The sequence below is a fragment of the Meles meles genome, chromosome 17, assembly GCF_922984935.1.
Source record: "Meles meles chromosome 17, mMelMel3.1 paternal haplotype, whole genome shotgun sequence".
Taxonomy (NCBI): domain Eukaryota; kingdom Metazoa; phylum Chordata; class Mammalia; order Carnivora; family Mustelidae; genus Meles; species Meles meles.
In genome coordinates, this window is record NC_060082.1 from 2,326,847 (window position 1) to 2,350,561 (window position 23,715).

A 23,715-nucleotide genomic window follows, 5' to 3' on the forward strand; every position below is an offset into this window, starting at 1 on the left:
CCCGCTGTGACTGGGGGGACATGCAGACTGTGACCCCCGAGGCCAGGGGCCCCATAACATCACACTCACTCACCTCCTGTCCTCCTCGTACTTGGACCTGGAACAAAAAGGACAGGTGACTCGCACCGTGGGACACAGCTGTGTCCATCCGTGGCCGTGTCCGCCACGCAGATGTGGAGGACAGGGGACGGAGGGGGACAGAGGCTGGGCCTCGACTCTTGGTCTCCGCTCGGAGCTGGTGAGGGGCCCAGGCAGGGACGGCTCTCCCTCCCCTAGGGGCCTCCGCACAGCCCCAGCAAGTATTCTGGACAAAGGGGCTCTGCCGTACCCACTGAGGGAGGACAGAAGGTCGTACCCTGAGACCGGATCTAAGGGAACCGGTTTACCAGCAAACGGTACCGGCAACAAACGCTGGAGGGTCGGCTTGGGGCCAGGTGCTGCCTGCCATGTGAGAACTCGACGCACGTTAACGCATCGGATTCTCAAAATGGCAGGTGAGCCAGCAGCAGGTCTCCGTGATTGAGACCGAGGCTTCCCTGCCCGGCCCCATCACAAGCGGGCGCTCACGCTGTCGGCGATACCGATCGCCGTACAGGCCGGCACCGCGCTCACCCCTGGAGCGGTCAGGTGGACTCCTGCCGTCAGACTGCCAGGGCAGTGGGCCTGGGAGGTCCGAGGCGTGGCTGAAGGCTCAGTGGCTGCCCCTTCCGGCCCCGGATGTCAGCCCAGACCTTCTCCACGAGCCCCAGCCACGTGGCTCCCTGCGGCCCCCAGACGCCAAGCACGCCCCCCTCCCGTCCCGCCTCCCTCTGCCGGGGATGCTCTTCTCCCAGGAGCCGTGAGGAAGGGGGGCCCACGCCCGCAGGTGGCCCAGTGCTGCTCTCCGGGCGTGGCTTACCCTGACCCCTTCCTGGGGCCCGCTGCCCCCCACCCCCTCATTCCGGACGTGCTACAGAAGGTGCGCGTCAAACGCGGCCGTCTGCCCCGGCTACGACGTCGGCACCACGGGAACTGCTGTTCTGCTCATGAACACATCGCAGGAGCCCAGAGCAGACTCCATAAATCTCACTGCTCGGAACGGCCATGAGAACAGACTACGGAGACCGTCCTGTCCCCCTTTGGTCAGTGTGTAGCCGAGACCGAGGTCACACAGGCCTGAAGCCTGACGTGTGCCCACAAAGTCAGGCGGGGGCGCTGTCGAGACGGGTCGGAGAGGCACGGCCGCTGTGCCCCGAGCTCCTTCCTCGCGCTAGGCCGGTCTTTCGTTAAAAACGGCCCCTCGCCGGTCCTCCAGCTCATCTGCCTCCTGAAGGCGGCCCCCCTGCAGATACGCGGCGTGGGCCTCCCGCTGGCGTCCACGGAATGTGCTGGCAGGAGGCGGCGCAGGCAGGGGGAGGGCTTGCGAGGCAGCAGAAGGCTCCCGTGGGCAGCCCCAGGCCCCGCACCCGCCACGGAGTGCCACAGCCCTTGCCCAAGAAAGGCAGCGGGAGAGCCAGCGGGGAAGGGGCGTGGGGTGGACGTGGAGGGGAGACGCTGGGGCCCAGAACCACAAGCGCTCGTGTGTGTTCGTGCAGGGGTGGGTTTGGAGAGCGCACTCACAGAATGTCCGCCAGGGCGGCCAGCTGCTTCTCGGCCACTTGGCGTTCTCGCACAGGGTCCCCGTCCAGGCCCAGCAGGTCGTTCTCCCCGTACAGACTGCCCAGCCCCAGGGTGCGCTTCGCCCTGAGTCAGACGGAGACGCGCACACAGATGCCCGACAGAGGCCCAGCAGGGGCGAGGTGTGCGCGCACGCATGGGATGCGCTCGGCACGGGCACAGTGGGCGCCGAGGCGGAGGGGGCGGCGGGACCGGCACCTGTAATCCTGTATCTGCTCCTGGATCTCGGGCATGGCCGCCTCCTGAGCTTCACGGAGCGCGATGCGGACGTCCTCACTGGCGCGCAGACGTAAGTCTGTGGGAACCCAGGGAGGACAGAAGTGGGGCGTCAGAGGAGGGGCCCACATCAGGGAGCCCCCCAGCAGCCCAGAGGGAGGCCGGCTTTCTGCCCTTCAGTGAGCCAAGGGAGGCGGAAGCCTGGATCCAGCCGGTCACTCCTGAATCTAGGACCGGAGCCCTGCCGTCTGGGTTCTAAGGTGAGGACACAACCCCTGGGTGTTCCAAACTACATGACGTGGAGGGACCTTAGAGCCCTGCCTGCCGTCAAGATGTGCCCCAGGGGCTGCCCGGCCAGTGCACGAGCCTGAGGAGGCAAGACCCTCATAGGACCTGGGCGGAGTCTGTCCTGTCCCTGCGGCAGCATCACACAGGCAAGGGCCAGTCCCTGCCCAGCTCTGTTCACCCTCGACCGTGGGAACCCTATCATCTAGAAAGCTGCCTGGGACCCACCCCTTGGGCTGCTGCCCTCTAGGCCACCTTCCCTTAGCTCTTCTATTCACAAGCTGAGCGTGAGAAGGGAACGGAGCGACCACCGAACCGGCCAGGTCCTCTGGGGGCTGCTCTCAGCACCAGTGAGGAACTTACAGAACCCAAAATGCCGACCCTGAGGTGGGATGGAGGACGCCCCGGTTTCTGGACTTTGTAGAACTCCCCAAGGGATTCTGATGCTCGACCCCTGGGAACCCCTCAAGTCCCACCTCCCCTTGGTACAGACGACCCCGCTGGGTCCAGGGGGATGGAGGGCAGAAATGAACGCATGTTTAAGGGGGTCACGTCTTCCCTCCCTGGGACGAGCTCCCCAGGCAGGGCCTGTCCCCTGGTGCTTGTCCACCAGCCACCGTGAGGCACTCTGGAGGAACGGCCCCTACCTCCCCTTCCTGGGGGGGGTGCCCAAGGATGGGCTACGCGCCCTCCGTGCTCTGGAGCCCCCAGGATGCAGGCCGACACTGAGCGGCCCAGGACGCAGGCCGACACTGAGCGGCCCAGGAGCTGACTTACCAAGTTCAGCCTGCAACACCTCTGGGACGTTTACTCTCAGCGGCTACAAGAGGGGATAGTAGGGGTGAGTGGTGAGACCCCCATCCCAGGGCATGTGGGAGACGTCACCCTGCGGCAAGGAGGGCCTCCCAACCCTCCTCGTCTCCTTCCCTGACACCTGCCGCTTGTCCCCCCGTTACTCCCCTGTGAGTCTGCACATGAGGCTAGGGCGTTTGAGAAATGGAACCTGAAGCCCCAGGGCCCGCTGGTCACCTTCTGGGCGGCCCCGCAGGTCTGCCAGCTGCCCACTGTCGCCAACTGAGCAGCAACAGGGAAACTTCACTGGGCCCTCTCCTCTGCTCCCTCCTACGGCCGAGCGTCCCACGGAGCATGGAGCACGGGGACCTGGCCGCGGGGACAGGCTGGCAGGCGCCACCCTCCTCCAGACCCACGCAAGGGGACGGGCATGTGAGTCCCGAGGAGCACAGCTCACTCCCCAATCTCATTAATCCCACGAGCTCCCACTGGAACTGGAAGACTAAAGTTACTGGGCAGACTGTAGGCCCGTGGTGCCCTGTGTGGGGCAGGGGGGGAGGGGCACCGTCGTGGCCTTGTCCCCTCGCACGGTGCTCCTCTGCCCACACTCTGGGTTTCTTCCTTGCAAACCCCGCTTTGGGCGGTATCCCCAAGGGCTCTGGGTGTCAGCACCCTGGCTCCTTGTCGTGGCTCACTGATCTCGACTGCCACCGCGGGGGGGGGGGTGTTCTGTGTCTTTGCTGCTCTGTCCCCTGACGGGCAGGCAGGGAGGGTTGGAGGGAAGCAGCTGTGGCCCAGGGAACAGGCAACGTGACTTCTACCGTGCACATGGGGAATGAAGGAGCCAGGACAGGAGCTCAGGGTTGAGAGCAGGGCGTGAACACGACCCAGGAGCCCTCGGACCCGACTTCTCCTCAAGAACCTGTCTCCATCCAGCCTGGAAGTGTGGCTTCATTTTCCCTCTGCTCCTGAGTGGCCTCAAGGGACCAGTAAAATTAACTCAATCTGTGATTGCCTTACCGCATTTTTCTCTAGAAAAATGTTCCAGATGTCTTTTGCTAAGGTTCGAGAATCCTTGGGGTTTGCCTGCTGATATACATCTGTGCATAGGTAAAAAAGCTGGGAGGAGAGAGAAAACGGGTTGGAGCAGCGCTTCCCCATGCCCCGACTCTGGAGCGGGATTCCAGCCCCAGGGGAAGACGGGCAGGGCCTGGAGACCTCCGTGTCCCTTCCCGGGAGAGGTGCTGGGATGCCAGGCGGGCGCAGCCTCATGACGCAGCCGACAGGCCCAGTGAGCAAGCTACAGCTGAGGAGGCCACACGGAGGCTGAGAAGCCCTGGCTTCCTGTCCAAACCCTCCGGCAAATCCGCACCAGCCTCGGCCGGTGGCCTCCAGCAGAGGACTCTGCGTGCCCCGCCCCTGAGCTTTGGCCTCGTCCTCGTCTGTCTCCCGTCCTCTGAGGGTCCGTGTTTTGCTCCTGTCCCGCAGCTCGGTCAGGTGCTCAGGGTGCACCTGCGGGGTGTGAGGTTGACCCACACTCCCGGCGGCTGTCAGCCCCACAGGAACCAGCGGTCTGGGGCTTGCGAGGGACACAAGGTCCTCCTCTCTCATCCATCTTTCTCTGAGCACGGGGCAGCACGAGAAAAGCCGCTGGGGCTCCCGGCCCCGGGCGCCCCTCATCACCTTTGTCCCCTAGCCCACGGGAACGCTTGGATCTGCTGTCCCCAGTGTTGCCTGGGAGAGACCGTGTCCTCCAACCAGACCGAGAATGGGGGCAGGGGTCCCGCCTCGCCCCCCGGCACCTCCCCAGGCTACAGGAAGCCCTCCGGACTTGCACCTCCTCGGCTCGGTGTCCATCCCTGAGCAACCTGCTGTGGCCCGCGGGCCCGACCTCTCGAGGGCGGAGGCGGGAGGGAGGGCACCGCAGGCCCCAGTCAGGACGCTGCTCCTGACTCACCAGTGGACTGGGGTCAGCCTGAGAGAAGATGTAGCGCAGGAAAACGGCCAGGTGCGCGGGCCGAGCCTTCAGCTTCTCCAGGTCCTGGAAGACGCTGTCGCTCTGCAACGCAGGAGCACAGGGGCGGCTTGACGTGGGGCACAGCAGCTCGGCCTCCTGCCGCTTGGCCCCCATGGACCCTGCCGCCCCCAGCCGACAAGCGGCGGCGCCCACCCTGCACCCCCCCCACGGCTGCGGCGGCTCTCCCTGCCTCCAGCAACGGCAGCTGGCGGGACCATGACGAAAGGAGACCAGGAAACCGTTACCTCGTTGTTGAAATAACCCGGGTCATAATCTTCCTCTGGGCCAATAATTAAAGGCTTCGGGCTCTGGTCTGTGGCCTGGGGAGCGAAGCCAGTGGCAGGGAGCAGAGGTTAGGGGACAGGAGTCAGCAGCGCAGCACCGGCAAGGAGGCCGCGCGGTCTGGCGAACGTGGCATCTCCCCACCTCCCCCAAATCTCAGAGGACAGGACGGCGACTCCCACTTGCAGAAGTCAAGAGCTTCCGGGCGGGGCTGCCAGGGCACGTGTGCGGGGGCGCGGGAAGCGAGAGAAGCGGTGCTCTTCCTGTTTGCGAAAGCCCCGGGGGCAGTGCCGGCACCCGAGTCGGTGGGCTAAGTCTCCGCTGTCCCCTCGGCAGCCACGCCTGCGCCCACCACAGCCCCCACCAGCGCCTGCAGCCACCAGCCGCTCTGTCTGTCTCACGACAGCTCCCCACCCCTGCCTCCTGGAGCGGAAGGGCACAGAGCTGACCTCTGCTCCCTGCCGCCTGCCCGAGGCTATGACCGGTCTCAAATCCAGGTTTCTCAGTGTGACTTGCTTCTCTGCACCAATTTTACTAAGACTGAGCCCTAAACTGTGAGCCGACATTAGGAACGAGAGAGTTCATCCTGAGCAAGCCTTCCGGACGCTTCCCCGGATGGTTCCTTGAGCTTGCAGAGGTCCCTCCCAGCCATGTTCTCCACTCAACCCAACTGCCTCATTTCCACGGTCTCCCCAGGTCGCTCAAACCCACCCTCTCCCTGGCCTCAGAGGCCTCCCGCCCCTTCCCGCCAGCAGCCTCCCCTGATGGGCCTCCCGGGGGCCCCTCGCTCATCCTGTTCTCCTGGACGTTTGTGGACCTGACCCCCAGCACGGGAGTCAGAGAACCCAAGGCCCAGAAGGTAGGTCAGTGACCAGAGCCCGGCACCTGCTGACATGGGAAAGAGCGTGGCCCAGAGACACTGAATGGAGAGGCAGCCTGCGTTCCAGCCCCCTCTACCCGTCCCATGGCACCATGGGGCCCGGGATCCCCAGGGGACGCTGGATGACCACCTGTGGCTCTACCTGGCTCTTGGGCGAAGCGTGAAAACACCAGGTTTTTGCTTGTTGGGGTGGGGGGAGGGAAGGGTATTTTAAAAGTCTTTACAAAGATGCAGTTTTTCTGATCACGAAGGCAGAAGACGCTCGTCAGACGCAGGGAGACGCTGCGGCACAAAACCGGGAGCTCCTACCCTGCTGCTCCCACGCGGGGACCCAGCTTCTGCCTCCAAAACGTCAGACGACCCCACAACAGCTCAGAGTCCCTGCACTGAGCCCAGGACGCTCCTCCCGCTGCCCCCTGGACCCAGGGTACCCCTGCAGGCAGCGGCGGCCACACCAGGTTTTCAGGGCCGTGGGGGCACAGGGAAGCACCCCGGCGGGCGGACTCGCCTGGGGCCGGCCCCCAGGTAGCTGACATCTGTTTGGCTCCTACGTTAGTGCGCCGAACAGTACGATCTGGTGTAAGACCGAGCACTTTCCTAAAGGAGGAAGTGCGCGTGAGCATCCTGGAGACCCCAAACAAAGCTGCTCTGTGCGTTTCGCAGAGACGCCGCCTGCCCCTCCCCGTCCTGTCCCTTCCCCGCGGACGTGTCCGTGCGTCCTCACCAGCAGCCGCTCACACCACCTTCTTCCCTCTCTCGTTCTCTTGGCAAAGTCTCCCTTCAAGGGGGTTTAGCTGGAGTACTCCTGGCCAGACCCCGGGTAAGCCGCTTCTGGAGGCGGGAGGGAGAACCACAAGGGGCTCTGGACTCCTCACCTGGTCACTGGAGCCGGGCACCGGCGTGTCCGAGGCCTGCCGCCGGTGGTGCTGGGCCAGCCGGGCCATGATCACAGGTGAGGTGCGGGGGCTGTCCGGCCCAGGGTCCGACAGTGCAGAGTTCCGACTCAGTAGCGCCTGGAGGAACAGAAAGCCCATCCAGGAGGTCCCCCTCGGCTGGTCTGGTGATGCCCATGCCCAGGGGTGCACACACGCCCAGTGGCACGCGGAGCCTTCGGCTACAGGCCGCCCCGCTCGGCGCTCACGATGGGGCTCTGCGGCCGGCTCCGGGCACGCGTCCAAGATGGCACGGCCGCAGCCGGGAAGGAACCACGTGTGCGGCCCCGACCGCGGCCGCTTCCTCACGCCCAGAAGCTCGCCACTGTTCGTGCGCCTCTCTCTGCCCGACTCTTTCAGAACAGACGCCGAGTCGGACAGTCCTGCACGCAGGGCGCGTGTAAAACCCCTTCTGCACGCAGAGCAGAGCGGCTCAAAGTCCAGGAGCTGGGAGCGTGGCTGAGGCACAGACGTGGTGGGTCGGAGGCCACGGCACAACCGACCACGGTTTGACACGGGGCTGGCCGCCGCGGGCACTCACCTCGTTGAGGGACGGGAAGCGCTCTGTCCCCGAGTCCAGGCCGCTGTCCCCCTCCTGGGAATCCAGGGAGAGTTGGCCTGGGGAGGAAAGAGTGGACACGGGAGGTGGTGCCGTGGCCTGGGGGCCTGCGTGGGGTCAGGAAGGCGAAGCTGACACCTTCCCTCCTTTCCCGGTTTCCCTCAGGCCAGACGCTCCACACCCAGCTTTCGGCTCCCTGGGGGCCAGTGCCCGGTCCCACCACCTCCTGGGGCGAAGGTCCGCGGCTCTGTCACCGCCAGACTCGCCCTCAACCCACCGCAACCCTCTCTGGCTCGACTCGCTTCCTATCATGTGAGCGGCTCCCGGGCTCTCGAGCACCGGGGGCTGGTGGGCAAGCTGGGGTCCAGACCCCCATCAGCCAGGAGCTCCCCAGCATTCACCCTCCGCGGGAAGCTCCCACCTCTGCGGCCCCCGTCCCTGTGCGCCAACGCCGCTTTCTCTCCCCATTCTCCTGCCCGGAGAGCTGGGGTGAGGACCTCACCTTCTGATGCTCTCTGGCTGGCGTCACCATACTGGAGGGGCACGTCCTGCAAAAGAAGGTCAGAGGATGAGCACGATGCACGAGCCTCTCCCGGACTCGGGCCTTCCTGTGGGTCTCCCGCCCTCCCCTCGGTCTCAGCACCCGCAGCAAGCAGTGGCCCTTCCTGCTCTGGCCGCAACAACGCCCGGGCTGGGAGCTGCCACGTCCCTGGCAGAGGGTGAGGAGGCGGGAGCCCTAACGTGCAGACGGAGCTTCGCCCTCACAGGAAGCCTCCAGGCTCTCGGACGTGCCGCCCCGACCCCTCAGCGCCCACTGCCTTGGTCAGCAGGATGCGGGGGGAGCGTCCCGGCAAAGACCCGAGGAGCTCCGGTGCGGGGCCGCAGGTGGAGGAGGAGCGCCGGCCCTGAAGGACTGAACTGCGGTGACTGCGCACCATGCTCGCGAAGCACGCTTCTCTGGGCCTCACTCAGGCTGTCGGCAGTGCTGGGGCCCGTGTGACCAGGGAGCAAATGGGAGCCCAGACCGTGGGTGACTTGCCGGCCCAAGCCGCGCAGCAGGAGGACCGACACAGGGGGTGGAGCTCCGCCCCGCAGCCCTCAGCCGGGTGTGTCCGCCTCTCCACCCCGTGGAGCCTGCGAGCACAGCTGCGGGGCAGATGCACACGGCCGCGACCGGGGCTCGCTTTGGCTCCGACCATCAGCCCCCTGCAGGCCCTGCTGGGCTCTCCAACTCACAGACAAGGACACCGGGGCTCCCGGGGTCAAGCAGCTGGCCCGAGAGGCCGAGAGCTGGTGAGCTCAGAACCTGAACGCCTATCGGTCACCTGACACAGACGTGCCCTTCAGGAGACAGAGCAGCTTGAATTTGATCAGCCTGTGGCTCCCAGACGCTCTGATCTGGGTGTTCTAGCAAACAAAGGAGGTGACCCTCAAGTCCTCCACTGGCTTTGCGAATACTGTTCTTGGAGACCTTCGTTTCCGGAGAGTTCCTTCTTATCTGCCCGCAGGACTCAGGCTGACGGAGACGGTGCGGGACGGGAGGCATTCCCTGACTGGCGCAGGTCAGGGTGCCTCCTCCCTGGGGCTTCCCTACAGACGTGGCTGTGTGGCGTGGCTGACATGGGGGGGCCTACGGTCTGGGAGACCCCGAGAGGCCGCCATGAGTGAGCGGGGTATAACCAGCGTGGGAATGGCAACACTCCCCGGAGTGGACAACGAGGAGACTCAAGCCAGTGGTCCGGCTGAGCTCGCAGGTCCTTCTTTGCACCACGACGGCAGGCTCCCAGAGGGCGAGAAACGGTCCCCCGCCCGCCGGCGTGGCACCCCGCCCCGTGCCCCCAAAGCAAGAATCGCTGCCCCGTGTCTCTGAGACACTAACTGCCCACTGGTCCATCCGGGGTCCGGCATGACTCAGGAGGCCTCTTGCCCAGGCTGACCTCCCAGTTCTGCCCGCGGCCCCCCGCGCGGTTCCCCTCCCTGGCGCCCGGCCGTGGCACTCACCACGCCGCCGCCGCCGCCGCCCGTCTCCTGCTGGATCTTCAGCTGCAGCTGTGTGACGCGCCTCCGGGCCCCCTCGATCTGCTCTTCCAGCGGGCTGGCGGGGTTCCGGCTGTACACCTCGCAGATGCGCTGGGGACGGCGAGGACGACAGGCAGGGAAAAGCACGAGGTGGTTAGTGGGGAGCACGACTCCCTGGGGGGCAGCAGGCCGTGACCCCCAACCGAGAGAGGACACGGCGCGCTCTGCCTGCAGAGAGCACGTGAGCTCACGGTCGCTCGGGAGGAGAGAAAGGAGCAGAGGCGACGGGAAACGTCGCGGAAGGCCAACCGGAGACAACAGCACACAAGGGCCCGTCCTCTCTGAACCACCGTTCGAGGCCGGGCGTACGCCTCACGCTAACAAGGTCGTCCCCGGCTCCACCTCCGGCTCGGGCGTCGGGTGCTCAGTGTCCGTGCGCGATAGTCCACAAAGAGCTCCCGCGCAGCCGAGTCCCAGGTGCCCCGTCCGGCCGCAGGTGCAGCCGGGAGCTGCTCCGAGGCTCACCTGTGCGTACCTGGTGCGCACGGAGAGCACGGAGCTGGGCCTTGCCGTCGGGGGCGGGGGCTCCCTCCGAATCCTGTCCCCATGCTCGCTAGCTCTGTCAACCTGGGAAGCTTTCCCATGTCCTCCCGGGTAACACGGGCATCCGTCCTCGCCCGCTGGATGAGCCCTGGCCTGGGACGCCTTCCCCGAGCGCAGGTGCGGCGGCCCTGCAGAAGGAAGCGCTCGCGGGGCCGGCACGTCAAGCACGTGTATAAAGCTGGGAGCTCACCCGGGCCCCCAGCCCCGGTAGGCGCTGTCCCCCAGCGGGTTTCCCAGCCAGCATCTGCGGCCCCTCCGGCCCCACACAGCAACTCTGCCTCCAGCCGTGGGGGCTTCTGGGGACCCTATTTGCGCCCTCAGTCCCCCCCATCCCATAGTTCCTTCCCTCAGCCTGCAGGAACGCTCCTTTCTGTGCTTAAAACGGAAACCAGTCGCCACCACGAGGCCCTTCCGCCCTCCTTCCACAGACTCGTCCCCAGACAGTGCTCGACCCTCAGGGCCCAAGGTCTGAGGCCTGCACACGGTCTCCCTCCTCGGAAACCGTCCTGGTGCCCCCCACCCTCCCTCATAGCCTGTCCGCAGCTTTGGCGGGTCCCGTGCCCCGAAATTTGCATGGGCCATGTCGCTGACAGGAAACACACGCGGAGACGTGGTTCTGGCCTGGACGCTGCTTAGTCCCACAGACAGAAGGACAAACGAAACAGCCGACACAACAGGGATGCGGCGGGTGCGTGTGGTGGGCCGCAGAAGCCCCTTCCGGAATCCCACAGCATGCGCTCTCCTCCTCCCTATGCGGGCCCCCAGGGGACCCCACTTGGTCCCCAGTTCCGACGACCACCTTCACGCCGAGGACACCCGAAATGGTCTCAACCCTGCACTTTCCTTCGAGGCTCACCCTCTCACCTCCATGTGGCCGGTGGCCGGTCATTTTCTCAACGTCCCCTGAGCACGCAGAGCTGACCTTCCTGTCTCCCGCCAAGGGGAGGCTCTGCTGCCTCCCTTCAGCGCCAGCATCGCTGCCGTCCCGGCCCCCAGACTCGGGTTCTCCTGCTCTTTCTGCCCTGCTCCCTGCCCCCCGCAGGCCGCGTGTTCACCCACGTAACCTCCGCGATGTCCCCCACGGCCCTACGTCTCCTGTGCCGACTCCTACCCCTCCGGCTCGGTCTCCTGTAGCGGCCGCAGGACGTCTCTGGGGAACACTGGTTTGGGGATGGGACCAGTCCCTGCTCAAAATCCTCTGACGCGTCCCAGAGTCTTCAGAATAAACTCCAAGCTCAGCAGGGGTTCAACGCGCCTTCCAGAGCAGAACAGGCTGAACCCAAACTCAAGCGCCACCTCGGGAAGCCGTCCGCGATGGCTGTGGGTCCGTCCTCCTCTCGGGCTTCCGTGCACCAGCACCTCAGAGACGGCTGACGCGGAATTCACGTAAGATAGACCTCGGCACGAGGGAGCGCACCGCTGAGGGGCCTGCGCACACGGTCCCGGCGCCAGCCCCCCCGCGAGGTTCCGGAGCACGGCGGGTCGCGTCCCGGCCACCTCCTCCCCCGCCACCCCTGCAACCACTGATCTACTTTGCGTCCTCGTGGACGTACGTGTTCTGGACTTCCCCTTAAAGGGGCTCACATGACCCGTTGTCTTTTGTGCCCAGCTCCCCCGAGCCTCACGCGTTCTCGGTGCTTCCTGCCCGGGGGCGGGGGCGAGAGGTGAGTCGGTCCCGTGGTCTGGACAGACCACCCTGGGCTGTTGCTGGACGTCGCGTGGCTTCCTCTGGGGCTGCGCTGTCACGAACGCTGTTGTGATGGTCCGCGGACAGGTGCGCGTCTGGCCCTGTTTCCAGTTCTCCGGGGTCAGACCCGGGAGCAGGGCTGAGGGAGCGTCTCTGCGCGTCTCTGTGCTGACCGTTCTCAGGAGCCGCCGAACCGTGTCCGTGGCGGCCGTGTGACTCCGTGTCCTCCCCGGCAATGGTGGGGATCCATCAGGATGAGGGGCACACGGACGGTGCGTACACCTGCATTTCCCCAACTTCTCCCCTCCCCCCATACCAGCGCTGCCTTGGCTCTGGCCATCCTGGCGGGTGTGTAGTGCGGCTATGACCAGCACTGGCCTGACGACCAGTCGCCGCGAGCTCACCAGGCGTCCGTGCACGTCTCTGCCGTCTGTCCCACTGGCTCACGAGTCTTACTATTACGTTTACAGAGTCCCTAATGTATCTGGCGCCAGACCTGGATGGGACAGATGAGTTATAAGTATTTCCTCCCATCCCGGGGGTGGTCTTTTCACTTTCTTGATTGTGTCCTTCGATGCACAAAGACTTTTAAGTTGCACGAAGGACAATTTGCTTATCTTCCGGTTGCGTCTACTTTTGGTGTCACGCGTAGGCAAGAGCGGCCTGATCCAAGCTCATGAAGACTCACCCCCGTGTTTTCTTCCGAGCGTTCTGCGCTTTTCGAGAATGGTTTCAGTCCTTACGTCTGTCTTTGAGAGGTCTGGGGTAAGATTCCGCTCACACCGCGAAGTACGGATCCACGTCTGTCCTCGGCACGTGGACAGCCGGCTGGTCCAGCCCACTGCTGGAAGACGGTTTTCTCCACCGAGCGGTCGGGATGCCTTTGTTAAATCCAACTGACCCTCTACGTGTGCTTCAACGTCTGGACTCTGAGCTCTGTCCCAGGGACCGACAGGTCTGCCCCGACGGCCCCACGTTGCTGAGAACTTACTACGACGCAGTTTGCCTGCATTTCTGTCCACCCACAGACACCCCACCAGTTCATACCCCCACAGAAGGAAAGCCCCCCGCCCCCACCTTCCCGGATAACCCTCTGGCTTCTACCCCGGCGTCGCCCGCCCTGCCCTCCTCCCCCGACATGAGCAGCAGCTCAGTCCTGCCAGGCGCGGGAGCGTGGTTCCACACGTCCGTGCCCTTGGCCTGTGCTGTGCACTCACCGCTGGACCCTCCCCACCTGTCGGCCTGCAGGAGGCCCTCCCAGGGCCCCGCTGCTGAAGTCCCCCTGCGTCCCTGTGGTCCAGGGACTGCTGCCTTCTTCGTCCCCCCACTGACTCTCCTACTGTGCTGAGAGTTTTCTCTGCCCCGTCAGAGCCGTGCTGAAGGCAAGGACTGTCTAATCTCCCCACGTCTGTGTACCACCGACCTAAAACCCTGCTTTATATGCAGCTTCCAAAACAGTGATGAATGGAAACGAGGGGCCATGCACCCCACCCCCCACCAACGGGGTCCCGCTGCCAGCAGCCTGCCCACCCCGCCTCCCTCCCGGGAGACCCTGAGACCGCCCTCGGCTCTGGTGTTCCCTCACTGTGTTCTCCCCACCGTCTCCTGCTGGCAATGGGCTGCGCATCCACCATTTCGACCTGTTACCCAGGACCTCTGGTCCCTATTTACTGTCTCATCCGAGTTCTGCTTTAACACGGTCCCACGGTCACAACTGATCAGCGGGCCTCAGGTTTTGGGTGCCGGGGTTTGGGGGACAGGGGTCCCGAGAGCAAGGCCATGGCCGGCTGCCCTCGGCAGGACCTCACCTGTAATTCTTTCTCCTCCTGCCTCAACATGTTGCGAAGGATCTGGGTGGCATGTTTCTGGAATTCGGGATCCTGGAACGGAAGAGACCAGTGAGCGGTGAGGGAGGAGATAGCCTTGTGGCCGCTCTCCCACCTGCCGGATCTCGGCAGGAAAACCCAGTAAGGCTGTTGGGGTCGCCCGTACGTCTGAGGGACCCTCAGCCACTCACCTGACTTCAGGCACCTCCCGAATTCCCGGAGGCCTTGGCGGCAACCACCCCCAGTACCGAACCGCTCCAAGGCTCCCTGCCCCGTTCCTCACCGCATCTCGTCCCTCCTCTGCCCTGTCCCCCACTGCTGCCTGAGCGTTCCCGACCTGCTCTCCTTTGTTCCCGTTTCCTCCCTCAAGCAGCCTTTCCCCTACGGCTCCGTGTGTCCCATACTCTATGACAGGGGCTGGCCGTAATCTTTAACGATCACCTCTGTCCGTGCCTGGAGGGGTGCACTCTCCCTGCTGGCGGGCAGCACCCCCAAAGGCCTCCTTAGGGTTCCCTCTGTTGAGGAAGCACGCTGCCCTCCGCTGTCCGGGGAGCAGGGTGCATTCACAAGGCAGGCGGGCATGAAGGGCGGAGTGGCCCTCCCATGCGGCCAGCCCTCCCTCGTCCTGCCGACGCTCTTCCCGCGTCTCTGGCCCGCTTCTGCTCACCAGCACACCGGCCATTCCTGCTTCCCACCTCGGTGACGGGCGGGGACCATCACCTGCAGCGGTTTGGGCCCTGTGATGCGCTGCGGGGGCGGCAGAGGCGGCGGAGGCGGAGGTGGTGGGACGGCAGGCGTGGCTCGGGGCGCTCCGGTGGGGGCGGGGTCCTGCGGCAGCCCAGAGACGCCCAGGGGCGACGGGGAGGAGCCCAGGAGCGTCAGGGCGACGTAGGCGCCAGCTGGAGGCAGACAGACAAGGACCCGCTAGTTCAGGGCATGTCTGTCGTCCTGGAGAGCGGACACTCAGGCTACAAACTGGGTGGGAAGGGGGGTGAGGGGGGAGAGTCTTCTCCCTCCTCCTTTCATGAAGCTGAAAATTCTGCAGATAAAACCGCACTTGAGTGCCCTGCCGTCTCCTAGCTCCAGCCACCAGCCCTGCGTCCACGCCGGTGCCCCGTCCTCCCTGACTCACATTTGATAAGCTTCACCACCTCCAAGTGTGAGCTGTTGGTCACCATGGTGCCGTTCACCTGCGGCAGGACAAACACCGGAGTGACCGGAACGGACGCCACCAGTCCTTCACAAAGCCACTTTCCGGTGCCCCCAGACCCCGCCGGTCATTGTGAATCTGCTCCCGTTCACATCGCTGTACGTTCTGTCTTCCCGGGTGGCCCGTGCCCCTGCCCAGGGGCCTCCTCCCCACTGGAGGGCTAAGGTGTCGATTCACCTAGGATCCCCTGAGTGCCTCCAGGACTGTGTGGCCCCAGAGGCCGGGCAGGTCCCAGCAGGTGGCAGCTGGCAAGGCCCTCAGGTCAGCACCATGTGGCGACAGAGTCTGAAGGCCCTGGGCCCCTGGCTGGTCTCAGCCCCTCCCCCCCCGCATCTTAAGTGTATTTTGCTTGTGTGTTAAATGGGAACATAAAACCCATTCCAGAAGCTTGGTTAGAATCAAGAAAGGCCGAGGATGGGGCTCCTGGGGCAGGTCCCCACATTCCTGGGGTCCTCTTGTGGCACTGCCCCCAACCCAGTAGCCAAGCACCCTGGGGGCAGGGCAGGAGGGTGCAGGGAGCCAGCCAGAAAGGGGGGGCACTCACTTTGATGATCCGATCGCCCTCTTGGACACCGGCTCTCATGGCTGCCCCTCCTGTAGGGAGAAGATTTGGTCAGGAGGGCCCAGCCCCTCGCTCCTGAGGTCAGTGACTGCCCTGTAGTCCCTCAGCCCATTGTGCCAGGACCTCAGAAGCTGGGCATCCTCCTGCCCTGCTCCGGGGATGGCGGCCCGTGTGCTGCAGTGGGCGTTCTCGCTGGCTGGCTCAGAGGCCAGGCTGCTGGGAGCCAGGCCACGGGGCCAGAGGGACAGGCCCGACTCCGGGCCCAGACCTGTGCTTTCTTGGAACATGTCTCTGTGGTTCCCACAATCCAGCGGGACGAATATGTTCACTGCACGAAATGTAACCGCTAGCCTAACAGTAATTATTAAGAGTAGGGAACAATGGGTGAAAACAAGTTTTCAAACTGTACTTCCTGAGCCAAGACAGGCCCCTTTCGGAGTTCACAACGCCGAAGATGAGGTCACGGCTTTAGTGTTAAAATCCGCTTTAGGGCCTCTGCGATCCCTCCCTCTACTTATTGAAAGATCTCACTTATTTGGGAGAGAGAGGGACAGCACAAGCCGGGGGAGCAGCGGACTCCCCACTGAGCAGGGAGCCTGATGCAGGGCTCGGTCTCAGGACCCTGGGATCATGACTGGAGCCGAAGGCAGACGCTTCCCTGAGCCCCCCAGGCAGCCCACTAGCTCCCTTGAAAAGGGGCTGGACCCAGAACCCCTGCTGTGGCTGGTGGCTGTCCCTCGGCTGGAGGCCGCAGCAGTGGCCGCTGGTGTGCAGTTTCTAAGCACTCAGTCATCCAAGAAGCAAGAGGCAGCGGGGCCGAGGCAGGCTGACGAGCGGCCCACAGACTGTTTCTGTGGATCCGCCCCAGACGATCATTGAATCTGTCAGCTGCGTTCATCGGATCAAAACAACTCCCACGAAGCACACGGAGATGCTTCTGGTCTAAAAGAAGCTTCTCCGGCGGAGTTGCGTTCCAAGTCGGGTTTCCTTCGGGACTCAGGATCGCACCCTCGTCGGCAGCCCACTAGTCACGAAGGAGCTCGCAATGCTCCAGGCTGTGTCTGGAAACCAAAGCTGGGAAGAGCTGCCTCGCCTGCAAGTCTGAGACACACGTGGCGAGATTTCGAGAAAAAAGCAAAGTCTCCACAGGAACGGAACCGGAGCAGCTCTCCAAAGTCGGTGAGCGCGACGATCGCTGGGGGTTTTGTTCAAAGGCTTGTCCCCTGGCCCCCTTGCCAGAGAGTGACTCAGCCCTTCTGGGTGTGGGCCCGGGACAAGGATGGCAGCCACCGGGGGTCGGACAGGCTCTCGAGGCAGCACGGACCACACGCTGAGAAACGGTGAGCTAGAGAAGCCTCGTGCCGTGGAAAGATGGTACCAACCGCTACTCCTGCGACGTCCACGCTGATGCAGGTGTCTCTTCGCGTCTCCTCCAACACACGCATGCACGCGCGTGCACTCACACTTTCCACAACTCAGGCTCCACCGGCAAGCCACCTGTCTGCCGTTCTGTCTCTGGGTCAGGCCTCTGGGCCATGCGAGCTGCTCCGAGGCGGCCACAGCTGCGAAGACGCGTGACTGTCCTCCCAGCAGCGCCGTCCCCGACCGGACCAGGGAGAACGAGGGAAGCGGGAACAGACTGTCTCCTCGCAGCTCCGCCTCCGGCAGGAAGCTGAACAACCGCGCCCCCACGGAACGGGCAAACAAGCGCAGCCAGTTCCGTCCGTGCGACCCTCACACCCGGTTCTGGTCCTAAGTTTGAGACGCTCCTTTCCCCTTCCCCATAAATGAGTCGCAGATATTTCTCCAGAACTACGTAAAGCACATTTTTCCTCCCATTTTGCCACACACTGAGAGTGAAACGCTAACCTGCTCCCAACCTTCCTCGTGCAGACCTCGTCTCGCAGTGCTGGGCCGTGGAGCGCGCGGCCGCTGTTGGGTTTTTAGAAACGGAAGGTTCGGGGCCATGGGTCGGCGCCGGTGTTCCGACGGCAGCTGCTCTCCCGGTCTCTGTCACACTCTGGTGACTCTTGCAGGACCTAAAATTGTTCACTGTTCCATGTCCGCGGGGATCCGTGCCGGGCGGTCGTGGATGGCACCGGCGTCACTGGGGACCCCGCAACCTGCCCCGCGAGACGGCAGACCTGACGGACGCACCCGTGACGCCGGCTCCGCCCACGGCCGCTCCTCCGCCTCCCGCCCCGCGGGCCTCCCTCGTCCCAGAGACGCCGCAGTGTGTCCACCAGGCCAGTTCGTAACCTGACGACGGCCTCGACGTGCTCGTGCGAAAGGAAGAGTCGCACGTCCGAAGCTGGAAGTCAGAAGCGAGCAGGGGTGAAGCTCGGCGAGGCAGGCGTGTCTGGACCCAACACCCCGAGAGCCTGGGCCGGCCTCGGGCGCCAGCCGTCAGCCGGGCTGTGAGCGCAAAGGAGAAGCGATTGAAGGAAACGGAACGTGCGGTTCCAGTGAGCACACGGGGCGACGGGAAAGCTGGCTGGACGTCGCCGATGTGGGGAAGGTCGGAGCGGCCCGGGCTAAGTGACCCCGTGGCCACCGCATCCCCTTCGGCCAAAGTTCAGTTCAGGGTCAGTGGGGTCTGAGCCAAGCGTCCCAACGGCCACCATGTCCCCTTTGACTAAAGTCCAGTCCTGAGTCAGAGCCGTCTGGGCCAAGCGTCCCAGCAGCCACTGAGTCCCCTTTAGTTCAAGTGTGGTCTGGGGTCGGAGCAGTCTGGGCAGGCATCCTGGCGGTCACTGCATCCCTTTTAGCTAAAATCCAGTCCAGGGTTAGAGGGGTCCAGGCCGAGCGTCCCGGCGGTCAGCATGTCCCCTTCGGCTGAAGTCCAGTCCAGGGTCGAAGTGGTCCGGGCCGAATGTCCTGCTGGCCATCATGTCCCCTTCGGCTTAAGTCCAGTCCTGGGTCAGAGCGGTCTGGGCCGAGTGTCCCAGCAGCCACCACGTCCCCTTCGGATGAAGTCTAGTCTTGGGTCAGAGCGGTCTGGGCCAAGCGTCGCAGTGGTCACTGCGTCCCCTTTGGTCTAAGTCCAGTCCTGAGTCGGAGGCGTCTAGGCCGAGTGTCCTGGTGGCCACTGCGTCCCCTTCCAAGTCTGGTCTGGAGCAAAGCCCAAACACTTCCGCCTCTGGGAAGGCCAAGCGCGGGGAGGACGCTGCGGGAGCGCGGTCTGGAGCAGGCAGGGGTGGGTTCAGGGGGTGTCGGGACAGAAGCCGTGTCCGTGACCCAGAAGTGGCCGGTGAAGCAGCAGGTGCTCCAGAAGGCGTAGCTCCGAGAGTTCCTGAAGGTGCCACACTGACCAACAGATTTTCCGTGGGGACGAAGCAGCCTTCCCCGGGAAGGGGGCGCAGCCAGGACTCCCGCAGCTGGAGAGCAGAGGGCAGGGCGCCTGTGTCATTGGGGGCGGTGAGCGGAAGCCGACGCTGGGGGCCGCTCCCGGAATCCCAGGGCCCTGCGGGATGACGCGGACTCCATGCCGCCGGGGCTCGAGAAACAGCCGGGCAGAGCCCGGAGGGCCACACGCCTGTCCCCGGCAGGGTTGACGGAATGTCTGCGCTCCACCGCCGAGACCTGCTCGGAACACAGACCCCTTTCAAAACGCTCCTGACGGAGGGCCCTGGCTGCTCAGTTGGTATAGCATGCGACTCCTGATCTCAGCGTCGGGAGTTCCAGCTCCACGCTGGGCACGGGGCCCGTTTTACAATAAAATGCACGTGGCCACCCGGAGCTCTGCCGGAGACGGATGAGGGAGCGGTGTTGCCTTCGTGCCCGCCGATACACCTGCTCTGTAGCTCATGGGATCAACAAGTGGTTTCACCATTCAAGTCTTTGTTTTTAAAGACTTTGTTTTGTCAGAGAGAGAGCACGAGCAGGGGGACCAGCAGGCAGAGGGACAAGCAGACTTGCCGCTGAGCAGGGAGCCCATGTGGGACTCGATCCCAGGACTCTGGGCTCACGCCTTGAGCTGAAGGCAGACGCTTCACCGACCGAGTCCCCCAGGCACCCCGACTCTCAAGTCTTATTATTTGACAAATACGTTTTGTGAGGCCGTGGCTGCCACAGAGGATTCTGCTGAGGGATCCGGGCAAAGTCACCAGGAAACCTCGTGGAAAGGATTCGTCATTCCTGATGTCACTGAGAACATCAACGGTTCGTGGGAAGACATCCAATACCAACGTTCCGTGGGGTTTGGGGACGGATCGCAGTCCTCCTGGAGGACCGTGAGGGGCTCCGAACTCCGCAGGAGCAGAGGCCGCCGACGTGCCAACAGCAGCGGAACCAGAGCCAGACCCGGGGCCGGGGGAGGGGTGTGAAGCCGGAAGGGCTGCGGTCTCCCTGTGAGATCGGAACGTGCTCCTCGAGGAGCGCTCCTCACAGAGGCCGCGAGCTCGAGCTCTCCCCCGGAGGGGGTGCTGTGAGAGCCGCCGCGACCACTGAGGGTCTGGGGAGACCCCGCGGAGCGCGCCGCGGCAGGCGGGAGAGGACCGTCCCCGGTTCTGGGAAGCGCTCCCGGGTCTGCGGGGCTATCGGGCCGCCTGCACAGGGCACGGTGCTGCAGGGGCCTCGCTCACGGAAGGGGGCGTCTGCTGAAGCCGCAAACTTCACCGTGTGACTCTAGGAAACGCAGCCTTCAGCGGCCGCCAGCATGGAGCTCACGACCGGTGGATGAGCGAGGTTTCGTGAAGACGCGAACACCATGCTTCTACGCCTAGTGCGACCGCACCCGGCAAAGCAGTGTAGCGTACACGTGCTTCACCTGCTGGGAACCCGAGACACGCGTGACACGCTTGACGGCGCGATCTGCTCTACCGCGGCCGTCCGCCGGGTGCCGCCGGGTGCCGAGCCCGCCTCGCCTTGCCGGGGCTGTGTTCTGGAGCCCGTACGCTCTCCACGTCAGCGGCCCGGCCCATCTGCCACAGCGATGGTCACTCCTTCCGGGACACGGGCCTCACAGGCTTCCGTGCTCCTTCCTGCGGGTCGGCGTCCGCCGCAGTCACCGGCCAGCACGGTCCTGCCGCCTGGTGGCTCTTCCTCTGGTGCGCGGTGGCCGGACTGACCTGTGTGCGGGCCCTCACTCCATTCCCTTCCCACCGGATCCCTGTCCCACCAGCAAGCTTTCATTTCCACCTTCCAGACGAGTCCCGAAACCACCTCTTCCAGGAAGGCTTCGGGCACGAACGGCCCGCACACAGATCTCCCAACACTGCCCTTCCCAGCTGTCCCGCACTCGTCATTCCCCCTACGGTCACGTTTAAGGTCGCTGCACCCACCAACGCGGTGACCGCAGGGACTGGCACGGTCCATCCTGCACGGTGAGGTGCCGCGCAAGTACGAGGAAGAGGGGCTCTGACCCAGCGCGGGCCCTGCCATCCCAGGGTCGCCGGCTGTTCCCACCCTTCCCAGCAGCGACGCGAGCGTGCAGCGCGACCCCAGGAATCCCCTGCAGGTGTGCGGCGCTCTGATGATGCCCCCAGGTGCCCCCGGGGACCGTGTCTAGAGGCAGGCATTCATGCCCAGAACTCGCCACGCCACAGCGAAGGCACGTGCCGCCTGGCTCCGGGCCTGCGGCACACGCGGCTGTCGCACGCAGACGGGCCGGGGAGGCAGCACTCACCAGGCCGCACAGACTGCACCAGGACGATACGGTCCCCGCTGACCGTGAAGCCGAAGCCATGCTGGTCCTTCTGGATGATGACGCAGCGCTGGACGAGACCTGACAAGAGGCGACAGACGACTCGGTTACGGAGGCGCGGCTGCTGGAAGGCTGGTGCGCACAAGCCAGGACAAGCCCAGGAAGGCCGCAGCGCTGCCTCCTCCAGAAAGCCTTCCCAGACTGACTCCCCAGACTCCTCCTGTCCAAACACTACGCTCGGCGAGGGACAGCACCCGGTCCCCGACTCTGTGTTGCGCCCCAGGAGCGACCCTCCTCTGCGCACTGGGCTGGCTCTCTGGGTCTGGCTGAGGACCGGCATGACAGAAAGCAGCCCTGTGACAGGCCCGAGGGAGGCTGGGGTTTTCCATCAAATGAAGCCCCATGGGCACGGCACACTACACCAGCTCACTGACGGGGGTGACCCGGGGGGACCCTGCCAAGTCCAGGGAAGGGTGCGTGGAAAGAGAAAACCCCTCCTTCTCACACGAACGTCTGTGCACAGAACGTGGAGGACAAAAAAGCTGGAACGGTCGGCCGGCCCGTCCCTGTGGGTGTGAACGGACTCACACGCGCCTGCCGACGTGTGACCATCTCCTGTGATGGACGGAGCGTGAGCTCTAGAGTGGGAACCCAACGGGCTTCATACCTGCCTCCGTCCCCTCTGAGCTCGTGCACGGGGCCGGTTTCTGAGCCCTCTGTGCCTCTGCTTCCTCAGCTATAAAGCACGGCAACGTCTACTCTCTAGAACCGACAGGAGGACGACTGAGGCAGTTTACATAAAACGTGTAATGTCACACCCCACACGCGTCGTGAGCTCAGACCTGTCTGTGGCGGCGCTCCCGTCAGTGCCGGTGTTCACGCGCAAGCTCACCTGCTGTCTCAGAGGGGTCCGACGGCTGGCGGAGCTGGGAAGGGGACCTGCGTTCGGGCGCCGGGTCCCCCAGAGACAGGCTGCTCAACCTGGGGGGTAAGGAAAGCACACTGGTGAGCTGCGCGGGGAGGGACCAGCTTTGGCTCTGGTAAAAGGGGCCCCGAGTCTTGGGTAAAGAGAGGCCAACCCTCTCAGCCCAGACCCCGCTGAACCTGGTGGGAGATAAACCAGGTCTACGCCACTGGCAACACCACCTATCTGGAAGCCTGGGCAGGCAGGGCAAGCATGGTCTGATACCCAGCGAGGCATGAAGGGCGAGAGACCTCCCCGGAGTCGGGAGACAGACGCGCGAAGATGGGATGTGCACAGACAAACACGCTTGTTGGGTCTTACCAGGCCGCAATGGGGCTGATGGAATGGAAGGAAGCAGCAGGGAAATGAATGCAAGAAAAAGGAAAACAGGAAAAACAAAACACTCGTTAGTTCAAGGCGGTGATTTGTAAAGGAAAGGGAGACTGCAGAGCGAGACCGTGGAGGGTCAGAGCCACAGGGAGACCCACGTGCACCCAGCAGAGGACGGCGGTGGGTACGGCGGACGGCCTCCCCGCCTCGGGTTCCATCTTGCTCCCCCCCAAAACCGGCATCTCCAGGAGGCTCACTGGGCATCTGATACTGAGCTGTCGGGGAACCAGCACACGCCTCTCTAGAAAGGAGGGGCCCAGTGACGGCCCGAGCCTCTGAATACGCACCTATCCTGTGGGCTACGGAAGGAGCCCAGCCTGTCCAGTGGCCGTGTTCCAACCCACACACACCCCGCCGGCAGCCAGCCTGGGGTACCTCGTTCAGCAACCGTTATGACCCTAAAACCTCAAGGTTACCAAACCAGATTTACCACCCGAGCTTGTGTTGAACGAGTCCCCTGTGGGATGCAGTGAACTCGGTCACGGCCATGCCTCTCCCTCCTGGAAGAGCGCACCTGCCGCCCTCCGACGGCCTCCCTCAGGGGCACCTCCAGCGAGTGACCAGGCGGGCACCGTGGGCAGAGGCGAAGCGCGGACTCGTGGGACGGCTTCTGTGGGTGGTCGGGCCAGTCCACCGCGGTGTGACCGGGGGGGGGGGGGCGCAGCGCTCAGCCGGGTGTGGGGGGCGACTGGCGAACCCAGTGGCCTCCGGGATGTCTGGTGGGGTGAAGGGAGCAGAACCGTGCGCACAGAACAGGTGTGCACAAGAGCGGGGGAGGGAGCCCTGTGCTTCTGTGTTTACAGACTCGTTGGCGTATAGGCAGGTGTCGGAAGCACCTCTGGGAAGACCCGAGAGAAGCCCCCGCCCAGGCCGCCCGAGGCCGGAGGCTGAGTGTCCGGGGCGCAGGGCGGGAGCGGCGAGCTTGAATGCACCCGCCACACCGTCAGCCCTGCGAAGGTCGCTTCCAGTAGCACACGCGCAGTGTGTAGCCCAGTTCCAGTAGCCCAGCGTGAACAGAGCCCTCGGACACTTCGAAGAGAAGTTCCCCTCACGCTGGTGCCCCTCCTACCCGGGCAGGCGAGACTGCCATTTACTGGCTGGTCTTTGGATCAGAGAGAGGACACCAGGGAAGAGGGGAGCGCGGGGCCCAGGAGAGAGTGGGAAAGGAGGATGAGAAACAACCAGACCAGA

The 23,715-nt window shown here is 64.4% G+C and overlaps 1 protein-coding gene across 9 annotated transcripts in view; it reads right to left on the reverse strand.

The window, feature by feature from the left end:
- The window catches only part of ARHGEF11 (Rho guanine nucleotide exchange factor 11), a 78,254-nt gene that overhangs the window by 16,461 nt on the left and 38,078 nt on the right, over positions 1 to 23,715 (reverse strand). For 6 of the 9 annotated variants that reach the window (XR_006815521.1, XM_045982507.1, XM_045982503.1 and 3 more), the window contains exons 2-19: positions 22,456 to 22,470; positions 22,063 to 22,151; positions 21,153 to 21,251; positions 15,509 to 15,558; positions 14,887 to 14,944; positions 14,475 to 14,653; positions 13,737 to 13,808; positions 9,621 to 9,749; positions 8,122 to 8,167; positions 7,602 to 7,678; positions 7,004 to 7,141; positions 5,212 to 5,286; positions 4,907 to 5,008; positions 3,970 to 4,068; positions 2,935 to 2,977; positions 1,855 to 1,951; positions 1,600 to 1,722; positions 74 to 97 (exon numbers count right to left, since the gene is read on the reverse strand). Coding sequence is in view for 8 of the 9 variants with exons in the window: in XM_045982507.1 (XP_045838463.1) it covers positions 74 to 97; positions 1,600 to 1,722; positions 1,855 to 1,951; positions 2,935 to 2,977; positions 3,970 to 4,068; positions 4,907 to 5,008; positions 5,212 to 5,286; positions 7,004 to 7,141; positions 7,602 to 7,678; positions 8,122 to 8,167; positions 9,621 to 9,749; positions 13,737 to 13,808; positions 14,475 to 14,653; positions 14,887 to 14,944; positions 15,509 to 15,558; positions 21,153 to 21,251; positions 22,063 to 22,151; positions 22,456 to 22,470 (1,515 nt within the window). In the remaining variant the exon portion in view is untranslated. Of the gene's footprint in view, positions 1 to 73; positions 98 to 1,599; positions 1,723 to 1,854; positions 1,952 to 2,934; positions 2,978 to 3,969; positions 4,069 to 4,906; positions 5,009 to 5,211; positions 5,287 to 7,003; positions 7,142 to 7,601; positions 7,679 to 8,121; positions 8,168 to 9,620; positions 9,750 to 13,736; positions 13,809 to 14,421; positions 14,654 to 14,886; positions 14,945 to 15,508; positions 15,559 to 21,152; positions 21,252 to 22,062; positions 22,152 to 22,455; positions 22,471 to 23,715 lie in introns of those variants that run through there. The other 3 variants (XM_045982504.1, XM_045982505.1, XM_045982509.1) reach the window with 2 other exon arrangements.